We start from the raw sequence: 16,215 nt of genomic DNA, 5'->3' as shown, positions 1-16,215 counted from the left end.
CTTTATTTCCTTGAGGTCTTTGCTGAAATGCCACCCTGGTGAAACTTTTTCTAATTGCCCTATGTAAAATAGCAACCACTCCATTCCTCCTTGCCCTGCTTTATTTTTTGCTCTATCTCTTAACACCACCTGACATGTACTTATTTTTTTTATTATCTGTCTGTCCGGATTACACTGTAAGTTCCATGAGAGTAAAGATCTGATTTTGTTCATGGCTGTGTCCCTAGAACAGTGCCTAATATGGAGTAGGCCTCAAATACTTGAATAAGTGAATGGCCTACCTGTAATAACTGTTACCCACAAATGTGAATGTCCGTGCTTCTGAAATTAGGCTAGGTTACTATAAATAACCTGGAAGGTACACAAAAACCATAAGATAAACATGGTATAATTTCCTAGCTCTTTAATTTTTTTAAGTTGACAGTTGATATAAAGCTGCTTTTTTATGGTAGAACCAACATGGATGTAGTTTGAATGCAAAATTAGAATAAAATTCGTGCTCAGGCTATGTAGGGATTTTGTTTTATTCACTTCTGTCTACCAAGCACATAGTGTGTCTAGCATGCAGTAGGCATTTAGTATGTATCAAAATCCCAAAGGGATGTATATTCATTCACCTCTGCTCTTGGAAAAGTTTGGGAAACACTAGCCTAAAACATACTTTCATGATAGTTTTCTGGTATGGCTATTTTGTGGTAATTGTTATGTTACCTATTCATGTAATGAAAAGGAAGAAGAATAACATTTCTTTAGGCATAGTAAGTATTAAACAATTGTACAAATGAGAAACCTAGGCATAGAAGTAAATTGCCCAAGGTTCCAAAGTAGTATGTGGCATTTCTAATTGACTCTCGGAATTTGTGCCCTTAACTGTTATTTTGTTAGTTATCTGCTGCTGTGTAACAAATTATCCCAAACTTTAAAAAGTAAGCATTTTATTATTTCACAGTGTGTCTGTGGGTCAGGAATCTAGGAGTAGCTCTGCTGGGTGGTTCAGGCTCAAGACCTCTTATGAGATGGCAATAAAGGTGTCAGCCAGGTTTGCAGTCATCTGAAAGTTTCATGGAGTTGCTTCCAAGGTAGTTGTTTGACACAGATGGCAAATTCATGCTGCCTTTTGGCAGAAGTCCTTATTACCTCACCACATGGATTCCCCATAGATCTTACTGAGTATTCTCAAAACATGACAATGGCTTGCTCCAGAGCAAGTGATCAAAAAGAACAAGGAGGAAACTACAGTGTCTTTTAAGAACTAGCCTTTGGTCCAGGTGCCGTGGCTCATACCTGTAATCCCAGCACTTTGGGAGGCTGAGGTGGGCGGATCACTTGAGGTCAGGAGTTCAAGACCAGCTTGGCCAAAATGGCAAAACCCCATCTCTACTAAAAACGTAAAAATTAGCCGGGCATTGTGGCAGATGCCTGTAGTTCCAGTGACTTGGCAGCCTGAGGCAGGAGAATTGCTTGAACCCAGGAGGCAGAGGTTGCAGTGAGCCAAGATCATGCCACTACCCTCCAGCCTGGATGACAGAGTGAGACTCTGGGTCAAAAAAAAAATAACTAGACTTTTAAGTTACATGCTCTCATTTCCACGGTATCCTATTGGTTATACAGGTCAGCCCTATTCAGTATGGAATGTAACAACACAAGGGTATGAATACCCCAATTAGGCCATGCTATTAGTTTTTAATATGCATGCTAATTCTGTAGAAGAGATATTATCTTCATTTTATAGATGAAGTTTTGTAACTTGTTCAAGATCACACAGCTAAGTAAATGATAGAGTTGGAATTCATATTTATATCTGTCTCACTCAGAACCCTGTGCTTTTTCCTTTACACTCTGTCTGCTTTCTGCCAAATAACAAGTCCTTTAGGTACGGTTTTAAGAAAATAAACTTTAAAACACATTGACTTTAATAATGCTTTACATTTTCAGCAGGCCTGATGCCGATGCAGCAACAAGGATTTCCTATGGTCTCTGTCATGCAGCCTAATATGCAAGGCATTATGGGAATGAATTACAGCTCTCAGATTTCCCAAGGACCTATTGCTATGCAGGTACTTGCTTCTTTAGTTGGTTTTTTACAAAGTTATTGTTTGTTGTTACGTTTATATATCAAAAGCTACAGACTAAGAACTTAATGTTACAATTAGAAATAAATGTAAATAAATGTCTTCCTTCAAACTAAAATGAAGATGTGTTCATAAGAGTGAGGGAAAAGGCTGGGAGTGGTGGCTCACACCTGTAATCCCAGCACAGCACTTTGGGAAGCCAAGGCTGACATATCACTTGAGGTCAGAAGTTTGAGACCAGCCTGGCCAACATAACAAAATCCCATCTCTACTAAAACTACAAGAATTAGCTGGGTGTGGTGGCATGTGCCTGTAGTCCCAGACACTCGGGAGGCTGAGGCAGGAGAATCCCTCGAACCTGAGAGGTGGAGGTTGCAGTGAGCTGACATCACGGCACTGCACTCCAGCCTGGGTAACAAAGTGAGACTCCTTCTCAAAAAAAAAAAAAGAAAGCTAGATTATAAAAGCATTTTTGCTTTTATACTATTAACATATCTTTAATGCCAATGCCATATACTGTATTTCATTTTTACCTAATGCTTTATTTTTTATTTATTTATTTTTGTTTTTTTTTTTTCAACTTTTATTTTAGATTCAGGAAGCACATGTGTTGGTTTGTTACAGTTCTATGTTGTGTGATGCTGAGGGAACCCATCACCCGGGTAGGGAGTATAGTACCAAACAGCTAGTTTTTCAACCCTTCCCCCACTCTTTCTCCCCTCTTATAGGCTCCAGTGTCTGTCAAGCCTATTTTTATGTCCATGTGCACCCGATGTTTAGCTCCCACTTGTGAGAACATGCGGTATTTGGTTTTTTGTTTCTGCATTAGTTCACTTATTTACCTAATACTTTAACATTTTCTATTGCTGTGTGTTTTGTTATACAGTATATACTTGTGTACAGTAACACATGTATATAACTTAGAAATAAGTAATAGGAGTTCACAATCAGAATTTTAATTTGAAACCGTTGTTGTTTTGAAGTCAGTTATGCAAATAAAGCTTCTGTTTTGTGTTTAAAGGGTCAGGAAAACGTCCAGTGTCATTCTTTTATCCATCTCTAGAAGGAAGAAAATGGGAATACATTGATATTTCTTGAGCTTTTAATCCATGTTAAACTAGCTTTCACTAGGCTCTGCTGCAGAAACTGTCCCCAGATCTTAGTGACTTACAAAAGTTTATTCCTCACTTGTGATACATATTCAGAGTGCTGACTCTGCTCATGTTTTCTTTATCCTAGTACCTTCAGCCAGGACATCCTAGGTTCTTGGCATAGGAAAAAGAGATGACCAAACCCTGTGATGTCCTTTAAAGCTAACACTTGGAGGTTTACTAGTCACTTCTGCTCACAAAAGTAATATGGTCCTAACATCAGTAGAGGAGGAATGTAACAGGAAGAATGTAAACCACATAGGGACATGTAGTCCTCTTAGAATAAAGGCAGCAAATAACTAAAAACAATCTATCATAGAATGCAGTGTATTTTAAATTAAGACTTTCTAAGCTTACTACTGAATTTTAATAATTGATACAAATTTTAAATCATTAATTTTTACACTAAACATTATTTTATGACTTAGACAATTATCTGAAAAATGTTTTTAGAGTTTGAAACAACCAAAAACAATTTAAGAGTCTCTAACATGCAGAACAACAAGAAAAAAGTAAACTATGAGAGTTGTTAGTGCCTTAGTAATGTCCCTGAATGTCATAAGCGTGTATATTAATGAATCTAAGACAAAGCAACCAAAGTCTTTTTCTTTAACCTTTAATCTTGCTGATAGGCATTATACTGTTTGGAAGCTGCTCACTGTTCTTTAAGAAAAATAATCTAGATCTTATTTTTCCCCCCAAACTCAGTAGCTCTTACCAACCAGGGACATTTATGAAGCAAACCCATTATTCCTATAGTTATCTCTTAAGTCTTTGGAGATAAAAGTGATGATTCAGATAAAAAAGTCAACATAGAAATTTAGTCCTTTTTTTTATTTTTTATTTTTGAGACTGAGTCTTGCTCTGTTGCACAGGCTGGAGTGCAGTGGCATGATCTCAGCTAACTGCAGCCTCTACCTCCCAGGTTCAAGAAATTCTCCTGTCTCAGCTTCCTAAGCAGCTGGGATTACAGGCACGCACCACCACATCTGGCTAATTTCTGTATTTTTAATAGCGATGGGGTTTCACAGTGTTGACTAGGCTTGAACTCCTAACTTCAAGCGATCTGCCTGCTTTGGCCTCCCAGAGTGCTGATTACAGGCATGAGCCATTGCGCCAGCCAGAAATTTAGTCTTGATTATTATTATATTATTATCGATGATGATTATTATAACCACTCCCTTCCCCAAAACACATAAAAAGAAAACACTCCTCATGATTTACAATATATTTTTAAATTATTCTGAAGCATTTCAAACATCTAGGCAAGTATAGAGCACATGATTACATGTGTAAACCTGTTGCAATCTGTTGTGTAATTGTAAGAAATAATAGAAAACCTTTGCCCAGTTCCTCTATTGGTAAAAACTTGTAGAACTATAGTAACACAGCCAGCGTATGGACATTGGTACAGCTGAGACACAGAATATAGTCCATAGTGTGGATGTATGACAGTTTGTTTAACCGTTCTCTCACTGAAGGACATCAGGGTTGTTTACAGTTTTTGGCTATTACAACTAAAGGTTTTTGTGTGAACATAAGTCCCCATTTCTTAGGATAAATGCCCAAGAGTGCAATTGCTGGGTTGCATGGTATTGCATTTTTGGTCACCCAAACTTTTTTCCAGAGCAACTCTACTGTTTTACATTCCCACCAGCAATGTATCAGAGGTTCAGTTATTGCATTCTTACCTGCATTTAGTGTTGTTATTTTTTGTTTAGTCATTCTGATAAGTACGTTGTAATAGCTCATGGTTTTAATTTGCAGATGATGTTGAGCATCTTTTGATGTGTTTATTAACCATCATTACATTTTCTTCAGAGAAATGTCTTTTCATAGCTTTTAATTGAAGCAGTTTTTTAATTGCATTTTTTGGTATTTTACTATTGAATTTTGAGAATTCTTTGTATCTTTTAGGTAGTAGTCTTTTGTCAGGTATGCAGTTTACAGGTATTTTCTTGTCTGTAGCTTGTCTTTTCATCCTCTTAACAGGGTCTTTCACAGAGAAAAAGTTCAATTTTGATGAAATTCAGTTTACCAGTTTTTCATTTTATGGATCATGTGTTGGTGTAAGTCTAAGAGTTATTCACCTTGCCCTAGGTTCTGAAGATTTTCTCCTATTTTTTTTAAAGTTTTATACTTTTAAGTGCATGATCCATTTTGAGTTAATTTTTGTGTAAGATTTAAGACCTAGATTGAGGTTGTCTTTTACCTCTCTCTTTTTATCTATGCAGGTCTGATTGCCCAAGCAACATTTATCAAAAAGGCTATTCTGCTTCCATTGAAATGCTTTTACATTTTTGTCAAAAATCAGTTGGGCATGCTCATGGATCTTCCTTTAGGTTCTCTGTTCTGTTCCACTGATTTACGTATATGTCTGTTCCTTCACCAACAACACAGTCTTTGTGATGGTAGCTATACAATAAGGTTGATTCCTCCTACATTCTTCTTTTCAAAATTGTTTTAACTATTCTGGTTCCTCTGCCTTTCCATATGAATTTTGGGATAATGCTGTCTATCTCTGGAAAAACTCTTGCTGGAGTTTGATAGGCATTGTGTTAAACTTCTGTATGAATTTAGGGAGAATTGGTATCTTTGAGAAGTGACATCTTCCAACATAAGAACATGGGATATCTCTTCATTTGTTTAGGTCTTTGGTTCCTTCTATCTGCACTTACATAGTTTTCAGCATAAAATTCACATCCATGTTTGGTTAAATTTACATCCAAATATTTTGATTTTTTGAGCAATTATGAATGGCATTGTTTTTTAATGTCAGTGTTCACGTATTCATTGTTAGTATATAGAAATACAATTGACTGTATATGTTTGTATTCTTCAACCTTATTGAACTAATTCTAGAAATTTTTTTATGGATTCCATGGGATTTTTTATGTAGGTAGTCAGATCATACCTTTATCAAATTTTAACGTGCCACATTTGCTTTACATTTTTTTTAAAGAATTGAAAAATACTTTCCAGCTGGGTGCAGTGGCTCATGCCTGTCATTCTGACACATTGGGAGACCAAGGCAGGTGGATCACCTGAGGTCAGGAGTTTGAGACCAGCCTGACGAACATGGAGAAACCCCATCTCTACTAAAAATACAAAATTAGCTGATTGCGGTGGTGCATGCCTATAATCCTAGCTATTCGGGAGGCTGAGGCAGGAAAATTGCTTGAACCCAGGAGGCGGAGGTTGCAGTGAGCTGAGATTGTGCCATTGCACTCCAGCTTGGGCGACAAGAGTAAAACTCCATCTCAAAAAAAAAAACAAAAGGAAAGGAAAAGTACTTTCCTTCCTCTCCTTCCTCAGAAGTTGTTATCTCTATCATGAATTCAGTGTTTATAGTTCCCATATATATTTTTATACTTTGGTTTTTTTTTGTTTTATTTTGTTTTTTGAGATAGAGTTTCACTCTGTCGCCCAGGCTGGAGTGCAGTGATACGATCTCATCTCACCAACTCACTGCAACCTCCACCTCCTGGGTTCAAGTGATTCGTCTGCCTCAGCCTCTGTAGTTAGTTCCTGGAATTACAGGTGCCCACCACCTTGCCTGGCTAATTTTTGTATTTAAGTAGAGACGGGGTTTTACCATGTTGGCCAGGCTGATCTTGAACTTCTGACCTCAAGCAATGTACCCACCTCTGCCTCCCAAAGTGCAGGGATTACAGGCATGAGCCACCGTGCCTGGCCATATTTTTATTCTTTTATTATTTTATATATTTGTATATTCATGAGCAATATATAATAATTTCTAGGTTTTAAATTTTACGTATGTGTCCTTCAGCATCTTGACTTTTAAATTTAACATTGTTTTCCTCCAAGATTTATACCTGTTATAAAATTATGCCAAGTTTATTTATAGTAGCTGCTGTTTGGTATTTCATTAAGTGAATATGTGTTGTTCTGTTGACAGACATTTAAGTTGCTTCTAATGTTTTGCTGTTTTGATCTCATTGATTTCTGAGAGTTTATTATATATTCTGGACTCTAATCCTTTGTGGTTATATGTGTTTCCAGTATCTTCTCCTACTCTTTGACCTCTCTTTTAATTTTGTTTATAGTGTCAAGTTGTGTAGAAATTGAGTCAGATGGATAAATCATTCCTTTTTTTTTGTCTTTTCTAAGACATTCTTCCCTACCTGTATCTTCTTATTTTTAAAAATTTAAGTTTCTTTTTTGTTGTTGTTGTTGTGACAGTCTCACCCTGTCGCCCAGGCTGGAGTGTGGCACAATCTCGGCTCACTGCAACTGCAGCCTCCCAGGCTCAAGCAATTCTCCTGCCTTAGCCTCCAGAGTAGGTGGAATTACAGGCATCCACGCCTGGCTAATTTTTGTATTTTTAGTAGAAAATGGGGTTTTATCATGTTGGCCAGGCTGGTCTGGAACTTCTGGCCTCAAGTGATGTGCCTGCCTTGGCCAATGCGCCTGGCCCTTCTTTTCAAATTAAGTCTCTAACCTACTTAGAATTGTTCTTTAGTATCAGTGTGAGGCAGAAGGATGTAATTTTATTATGTTCCATTGTAGTCAGTTGTTCCCAAATCATTTATAAATAGACCATTTTTTACTTACTGATTTGTATGATTATTCCTGTAATATCAAATTTCTTTATATGCTTTGGATTAATTTGTGGGCTGATGTATGTGTCCCATTGCTGTATCTGTCTTTCCTTACATCAGTATATATCTTATACCTTAATTATCTAGCCTAAGCATTGATATCTGATAGTATGGATCATCCTTCTTTGTTTAAAGCATTATAGCTGATTCATGGTTCTTTGCCCTTTAGTATAATCTTATTTGTTTGAGACAGAGTTTTACTTTTGTTGCCCAGGCTGGAGTGCAGTGCAGCAATCTTGGCTCACTGCAACCTCCGCCTCCCGCGATTCTTCTGCCTCAGACTCCCAAGTAGCTGGGATTATGTGCACACCACCATTACCTGGCTAATTTTTATTGTTAAAATTTTATTGCTAGTAGAGACAGGTTTCGCCATGTTGGCCACGCTGGTCTTGAACTGACCTCAGGAGATCCACCTGCCTTGGCCTCCCAAAATGCTGGGGTTACAAGTGTGAGCCACTGTGCCTGGCCACCCTTCAGTATAATTTTAAGATCAACTTGTCAAAACCTGTTGGGGTTCTAAGTGAAATGGACACTTTTACACTTCTAGTCTTAACTATCATACTATATTTCTCAACTTATTTAAATCTTAAGTAGCCATCAGTTTATCAAATGTATCTCAGATTTCTGAGTTCTTTCTTTTGGTATGTCATCCACTCAGTATATAATTAAAGACTAGTATCTCTTAACCTTTTAGTTTACTTAGATTTCAAAAGTCTATAAAAACTTAGTGCCTCCTTTCTGGGTGTAGTGGGGAAACAAAATCCCATTTAGTAAATTTGAATGTTCCTCAAGAAAGGAGTTTGTAAGTAAGAAGGCAATATGCATAACACCTTCATTTCTTTAATTCTTTATTATTTTTGTAGAATACTTTGCCTTATTTTTAATCTCTGTTATTTGGGGAGTTTCTTTTGTATTTTATATACTTTGGGTAAACTAAAAAAAGAAATAAAAATTTAATTCTAGGACTGTGATACTAATTTTTAGCAGCAAGAGAACAATACTATGGATTTTAAATAAGTACACACAGCTATCTCCACCCAAGATTTAGAATAGAGAACGTTAGTAATAAAGCAGTATTGTTTGTAAACTCTAGCTGTAGAGTGATAGAAACTCTGCAGAAGCATTCCAAGCTGGCAGGGTGTGGTGGCTCAACGTCTGTAATCCCAGCACTTTGGGAGGCCAAGGTGGGCGGATCACTTAAGGTCAGGAGTTGGAGAACAGCCTGGTCAACCTGGTGAAACCCCATCTCTATTGAAAATACAAAAAATAGCCAGGCATGGTGACATATGTCTGTGGTCTCAGTTACCTGGGAGGCTGAGGTGGAAGGATCACTTCAGCAGCCTGGGAGGTGGAGGTTACAGTGAGCCAAGATTGCACCACTGCATTCCAACCTGGGTGACAGAGCAAGACCCTGTCTAAAAAAAAAAAAAGAAGAATTTAAAGTGAATCCTCAATGTTTTTCTCTCCAGCAAGATTCAAAGGTTTTTGTATAAGCATGGAGAGGTTGATTAGTAGATTCTAATCAGGGGTGAAGTTTCCCAGGAGATCATGTTAAGAAACTGACAAGTAAGGGAATTAAGGATCTTTACAAGGGCATTTAATAGTGAGCCTTAGAATCTAAGTTGAACAAGAAGGGAAGTGAGGACATAATGAAGATGATGGATCATGAGAAAAGTGGCAAAATTAGCAGGTGGAACCTACAAAATTAGCTCAGGGAAAAAAAAATTAACAAGTGGGAGATACTGAGATAGGAGAATGACTGGTCTAGATGAGCTAGAAGGATATGAGGTGGTCATCAAGTGTCAGGATGTTTAACATCCAGATTTTGGACATGAGGCAGTCTTTGGTGCTGATAGTTGAAGGGTATTACCACAGAATGGGAAGCTGGAATTGTATATTGGGCCTGATTGTGAATAGGAGGCTAAAGACATGGAAGACCACAGTGTTAGGTGAGTTAGCCATGTGGGTGATGATTGATGTTAGCAAGAGCAGTTTAGGGGTAGAATGGAAGATAGCAAAGTCTGAAGTGTTCAACTGAAGAGTAGGGAAGTTGACGGTCAGTAGATGACATGAACAAGGTCGGATAGTAAATGAAGTCTATGGGTGAGAAATTAAAATGTATTCAGGTTTTTTCAAGAAGGAATATTCCCCACTTACAGCAAATATAGAAGAGAAACAGCAATCTCCAAATGAGAGGGTTTCACAGACAGATTTTAGTTAGAGACAGAAGGGGAATTTTTTAGGGAGGTTGAGTAGTAGAAGAGTTTTCACTCACTAAAAATCAGCCACTTAATCATTATGATTGTCATCATTTTTAATATTAGATTTTGAGCCTGGTGTAATGGTGCACACTTATAGTCCCAGCTACTCTGGGGCTGAGGCAGGAGGATCTCTTGAGTCTAAAAGTTGGAGACTGCAGTAAGCTGTGATTACACCTGAGTGACACGATGAGACCCTGTCCCTAAAAAACATAATATTATTAAATTTTATGATTAGCTATTGTGTTATTCTTATTTCTGGACACTTTAACAAACTATAATATATCATTTTTTATTGAATAGTTTTCATTTTCTACAAAAGTTTGACTATTAGGCCTTTGGTAATGTTAAAATATTCGTTATCCTCTCATATATATTGGAAAATCAGATTTAATTTTATTTGTGGTATGTTTGCCATATGCCAGGCTCTTACCTATTGCTGTAAATATGAAAGTATGTAAGATATAATACCTCTTCTCAGAGAGGATCAGTGAGTTCACAAGAATATAACTTGTGAGCGTATGCTTCCATACACACACACCTATCAGACTTTTAGCAGTGGTCACCTCTGGGACAGTGAAGGGCTAGATAGTAAAGGAGCTTTCCAATTTTAGCATCTTTTAATACAATATATTTTTTACAAATAAAAGTATTAAGATAGAATTTATGGGAGTCACATTTTTGTATGATAATTTAAAGGAGAAATTGTGTTTTTTAAGCCTTTGTCTATTTCTTCTAGGCAGGAATACCAATGGGACCAATGCCAGCAGCAGGAATGCCTTACCTAGGACAAGCACCCTTCCTGGGCATGCGTCCTCCAGGCCCACAGTACACTCCAGACATGCAGAAGCAGTTTGCTGAAGAGCAGCAGTAAGACATCGCCAGAATTCAAGAATTGCAAAGATACATTATAGCATCTATCTTAAGAATTGTCTAATGCTCTCTAGTGCAGATTTGAAACTAAAACAGTCAAAAGTTGCCTTTAAAACTCTTAAGGCCTGGCCCAGTGGCTCATGCCTATAATCCCAGCACTTTGGGAGGCTGAGGCAGGCAGATTGCTTGAGCCCAGGAGTTTGAGACCAGCTTGGGAAACATGCTGAAACCCTGTCTCTACAAAAAATATAAAATATTAGCCAGGCATGGTGGCTCACGCCTGTAGTCCCAGCTACTCAGGTAGCTGAGGTGGGAGGATCACCTGAATCCTGAGGTTAAGACTGTGGTCATGCCACTCTGTACTCCGGCTAGGGCAACAGAGTGAGACCCTGTCTAAAAAAAAAACCCTCTTTAAAATGCCATTATTGTAAGTTTAGAGTCAAAAGGGACCTTAGAGATCCTCTAATTCAACCCTCCTGTTTTACATCTAGTGAAAACGAAGTCTGGGAAAATGAAGTAACTTGTCAGTCCAGGTTACACCGTTACCAGCAAAGCCTGGACCCACAGGGTAGCTCCCTGATTCCCAGATCGTTATTCTTTCTCCTGTATGACACTAGCTTCCCAAGCAGGTTCTTTTTTAATGTGCAAAGTGAAGTGTGTTCTTAGGTTTATTTGCCTCCCTGTTTTTTGAGAATACTTTTGTATGCGAAAGCTTATTTCCTCTTCTTGCAAATCAGATAAGAAATAAATTCATATACATAATTTAGGTAAATCATTCTTTCAACTCATGTCACATATTTTGGAATTAATATAGTGAGGAAACAGGATTGTCGCAATGAAATTTACACTTCTAGAAATGCAACATGATATTGCCAAAACTGTTAGATATCTGAATATAGGCCGGGCATGGTGGCTCACGCCTGTAATCCCAGTACTTTGGGAGGCCGAGGCAGGCAGATTGCCTGAGGTTAGGAGTTCAAGATCAGCCTGACTAACGTGGTAAAACCCTGTCTCTACTAAAAATACAAAATTAGCCAGGCATGATGGCACATGCCTGTAATTCCAGCTACTTGAGAGGCTGAGGCAGGAGAATTGCTTGAACCCTGGAGGTGGTGGTTGCAGTGAGCCACGATCACGCCATTGCACTCCAACCTGGGCAATAAGAGCGAAACTCCGTCTCAAAGAAAAAACAAAAACAAAAAAACAATATAAAACACAGTATATAATCCCAGGAGCTGGTTCTTTATTAGATCATTTTTCCTTCAGAAAACGATTTGAACAGCAACAAAAACTCTTAGAAGAAGAAAGAAAAAGGCGCCAGTTTGAAGAGCAGAAGCAAAAGCTCAGACTTTTGAGCAGTGTGAAACCCAAGGTAATGTTTGAATACTTCTAACCCAGAGCATACACACCCTGAATTTGCTTCTTCTCACTCATTCAATGGATTTCCTGACTGGGGCACCAGCCCAAGCTGAGGCTGTGATTGATTCTTTCCATTTTAGTTTAGCTAATTCCTAATGTGAAGGATTTTTCATTTTCTGTAAAGATACACTGTTGTCAATGAGAATAGGGTATCAGCCATTATCTTCTCAGCTCTTTTTTGGTATCATGGCAGTTTGTAATCTTTTTCTTGGGAAACAGTAATCCTGAATTCAGTGATATTTCATATTTCTCTTAGAGCCTTCACAGGACACTTAATATCAAACAGGCCTATCCTAAAGTATTTATAAATTGGCCCTTTGATGTTTTTATTTTCTGTGGAGTATCATTGTTTAATCATTTACCAATGTCTGACTTGGAGAATTCATTATCAGAAGTGTGTGGTAAAAATATTGGAAATAGATGAATATCTGTGCTTTTCCTAATTTGAGAGGGTTTAAGACACAGTAAGGGATAAGTAAAGAAATACACGTATATTGGTTGTCTCTTAGACAGGAGAGAAGAGTAGAGATGATGCTTTGGAAGCCATAAAAGGAAATTTAGATGGATTTTCCAGAGATGCAAAGATGCACCCTACTCCAGCATCGCACCCCAAAAAACCAGGTAGTTTTAAGAGGCATTACATTTTTCTTTTCTTGGAAGGTGGTTTATGTAGTCCCTGTTTGTTTACCTGGCCATTGTATGTGTGTGTGAAAAGTCAATGCAGAACTCTTCCTTCAAGCTGAGTACAGATTTGGATGTTCTCAAATGTACAATGGCTTAAGAGCTCTAATCTGGATAACAACTGTCTTGGGAGGAAAAAAACTTCTTTGTCTTCTAATTAAATGTCAGTATGACAATTTCACCTGTAAGTTTTCTGTATATAAATATGTAAACATTACTAAACCTATTTACTCAGAGCAAATGTAATAAAGGAGTTTACCATTTAATTCTCATTGTTTTATAGTAACTTTTATGAGCTAGTTCTGATTTCATTATTTAATGTGATGAAACTTAAAATTCTTAAAATACCTCATTTAAAAAAATCATAGGTATAATAATATTCCTCATGAAATTTTAGTTTCTCAATGCAGTTCTTCGTAGTTTTTAAATCAACATTTATTGTCAGGTAAGCAAAAAGAAATGTGCCTATTTAGAGTAGGGTAAAGGGATTTGGGTGAGGGGGTGGTGGTTCTTTTGAACACTTAGCAGTTGAAATGAGTCTTGCCTTTGCATGATTGTTACCACATTCTTTTTAAAAATTGGACATTTCAGGCTAGGCACCATGGCTCATGCCTGTAATCCCAGCACTTTGGGAGGCCGAGGCAGGTAGGATCACTTGAAGTCAGGAGTTCAAGACCAGCCTGGCCAACGTGGTGAAATCCTGTCTCTATTAAAAATACAAAAATTGGCCGGGCATGTGGCTCAAGCCTGTAATCCCAGCACTTTGGGAGGCCGAGGTGGGAGGATCACGAGGTCAAGAGACGAGACCATCCTGGTCAACATGGTGAAACCCCGTCTCTACTACAAATACAAAAAATTAGCTGGGCACGGTGGTGCATGCCTGTAATCACGGCTACTCAGGAGGCTGAGGCAGAAGAATTGCCTGAACCCAGGAGGCGGAGGTTGCGGTGAGCCGAGATCGCGCCATTGCACTCCAGCCTGGGTAACAAGAGTGAAACTCCTTCTCAAAAAAAAAAATATATATATATATAAAAATTATCTGGGCATAGTGGTGCAAGCCTGTAGTCCCAGCCACTCAGGAGACTGAGGCACGAGAATCACTTGAACCTGGGAGGCAGAGGTTGTAGTGAGCTGAGATCGTGCCACTGTACTCCAGCCTGAGTGACAGGGAGACCCAGTCTAAAAATAAATAATAATAGATGTGAAGGAGCAAAAATAAAATAGTATTATTAATGAGCTTCATATTAAATGTAGCTTCTGTAGAATAGGTTTATTATAATTAAATGTAAATAAAAAGCCACAGTGCCTTTTTTTTTTTTTTGAGACAAAGTCTCGCTGTGGCACCAGGCTGGAGTGCAGTGGCACAATCTCGGCTCACTGCAACCTCCATCTCCCAGGTTCAAGCAACTCTGCCTCAGCCATCTGAGTAGCTGGAACTACAGGCGCGTGCCACCACACCCAGCTAATTTTTGTGTGTTTTTAGTAGAGATGGGTTTTGACCATGTTTGCCAGGATGGTCTCAATTTCTTGACCTTGTGATTTGCCTGCCTCGGCCTCCCAAAGTGCTGGGATTACAGGTGTGAGCCACCATGCCTGGCTGACTTTTTTCTTTTCTTTTTTCAAGACGGAGTCTTGCTCCATCACCCAAGCTGGAGTGCAGTGGCATGATTTCAGCTCACTGCTGTCTCCACCTCCCAAGTTCAAGTGATTCTCCTGCCTCAGCCTTCCAAGTAGCTGGTACTATAGGTGTATGCCATCACACCCAGCTAATTTTTGTATTTTTAGTAGAGATGGGGTTTCACCGTGTTAGCCAGGATGGTCTCGATCTCCTGACCTTGTGATCCGCCCACCTTGGCCTTCCCAAAGTGCCAGGACTGCAGGCATGAGCCACTGTGCCCAGCTGACATTTATATCTTTTAGTGCCAAGATCTTTTAAAGGTAGTCTTCAGGGGGGATTTACTTTCTTAAATTGACTATGGTTGTTTGATTCAGCACTTCATGATATCCTAGTGTTGATACTTTTCACAAGAAAATATCATCTTAGTAATGTGTTTAATGTTTTTGTCTTGGCTGGGTGTGGTGGCTCATGCCTGTAATTCCAGCACTTTGGGAGGCCAAGGTGGGTGGATCACTGAGGTCAGGAGTTTGAGACCAGCCTGGCCAATATGGTGTATCTCTGTCTACCAAAAATACAAAAATTAACCAGGCATGGTGGTATGTGCCTGTAGTCCCACCTACTTCAGAGACTGAGCCAGAAGAATTTCTTGAACCTAGGAAACTAAGGAGAGGTTTCAGTGAGCCGATATCACGCCATTGCACTCCAGCCTGGGCATCACAGCAAATCTCTGTCTCAAAAAAAAAAAAAAAAGTTCTTGTCTTTTGTAATTTTTATTCCTCATATGGTAACTTTACTGAAATATGATCTATGCAAATGTGTGGATCAGACATGATATTTCAAAAATTACAAGTTTGTATTGTGCATTATTTCTTTCTGAATTTCTTAGTAAATAATAAAATTTAGTCATCATAGTATATGTTTGTCCAAAATTTATTTGCTACTGTATCAGTAGGTTTTCTTATATCTGATGTATATTGGTTTAAGATAATATCTAGATAAATAGATCATTTCGACTTCAAAAATAATCATCACTTTGATGTAAATCATTAATGGTCTCAGGGGAAAAATTACTGATCTAACGAAAGAAAGACAGTCAAGGCCAGGAGTTTGAGACCAGCCTGGGCAACATAGTGAGACACCATCTCTATGAGAAAAAAAAAGAAGGAAAGAATTAGCTGGGCATGGTGGCATGTGCTACTCAGGAGGCTGTGGCTGGAGGATTGCTTGAGCCAAGGAGGCTGTTATGATCATGAGCAATGAGCATGCCACAGCACTTCAGCCTAGGTGATAGAGCAAGAACCTGTCTCTAAAATAAATGAATAGATACATACATTTTTAGTTTTGCCTTTTTTGAACCAAATGCAAAATAGCTATTAAAACTCCCCTTTAAAAAGACATAAAACTGTGTATAAGTAGACATCAAAGTGTTTTACCTGCATCATATAATTCCATTTGACCATTGTTACTTGTTGTTTCTTGTTCACCTCCACTATTTATGTTTCAATATATTCTTTCGGAATT

At 38.3% G+C, this 16,215-nt stretch overlaps 1 protein-coding gene across 50 annotated transcripts in view; it reads left to right on the top strand.

Moving 5' to 3' along the window:
• SYNRG (synergin gamma) overlaps window positions 1-16,215 on the top strand; it is a 98,129-nt gene that overhangs the window by 14,325 nt on the left and 67,589 nt on the right. For 31 of the 50 annotated variants that reach the window (XM_078373785.1, XM_078373781.1, XM_078373778.1 and 28 more), the window contains 4 exons: window positions 1,936-2,057; window positions 10,843-10,973; window positions 12,243-12,348; window positions 12,905-13,016. In XM_078373785.1, coding sequence (XP_078229911.1) covers window positions 1,944-2,057; window positions 10,843-10,973; window positions 12,243-12,348; window positions 12,905-13,016 — 463 coding nt within the window. In that variant the 5' untranslated portion in view covers window positions 1,936-1,943. The remainder of the gene's footprint in view (window positions 1-1,935; window positions 2,058-10,842; window positions 10,974-12,242; window positions 12,349-12,904; window positions 13,017-16,215) is intronic. The other 19 variants (XM_078373790.1, XM_078373788.1, XM_078373780.1 and 16 more) reach the window with 1 other exon arrangement.

Source organism: Callithrix jacchus, chromosome 5 (genome assembly GCF_049354715.1).
Source record: "Callithrix jacchus isolate 240 chromosome 5, calJac240_pri, whole genome shotgun sequence".
NCBI lineage: Eukaryota > Metazoa > Chordata > Mammalia > Primates > Cebidae > Callithrix > Callithrix jacchus.
Note: the sequence above shows the minus strand (reverse complement) of the source record. Positions and strands in the feature narration are given on the sequence as shown.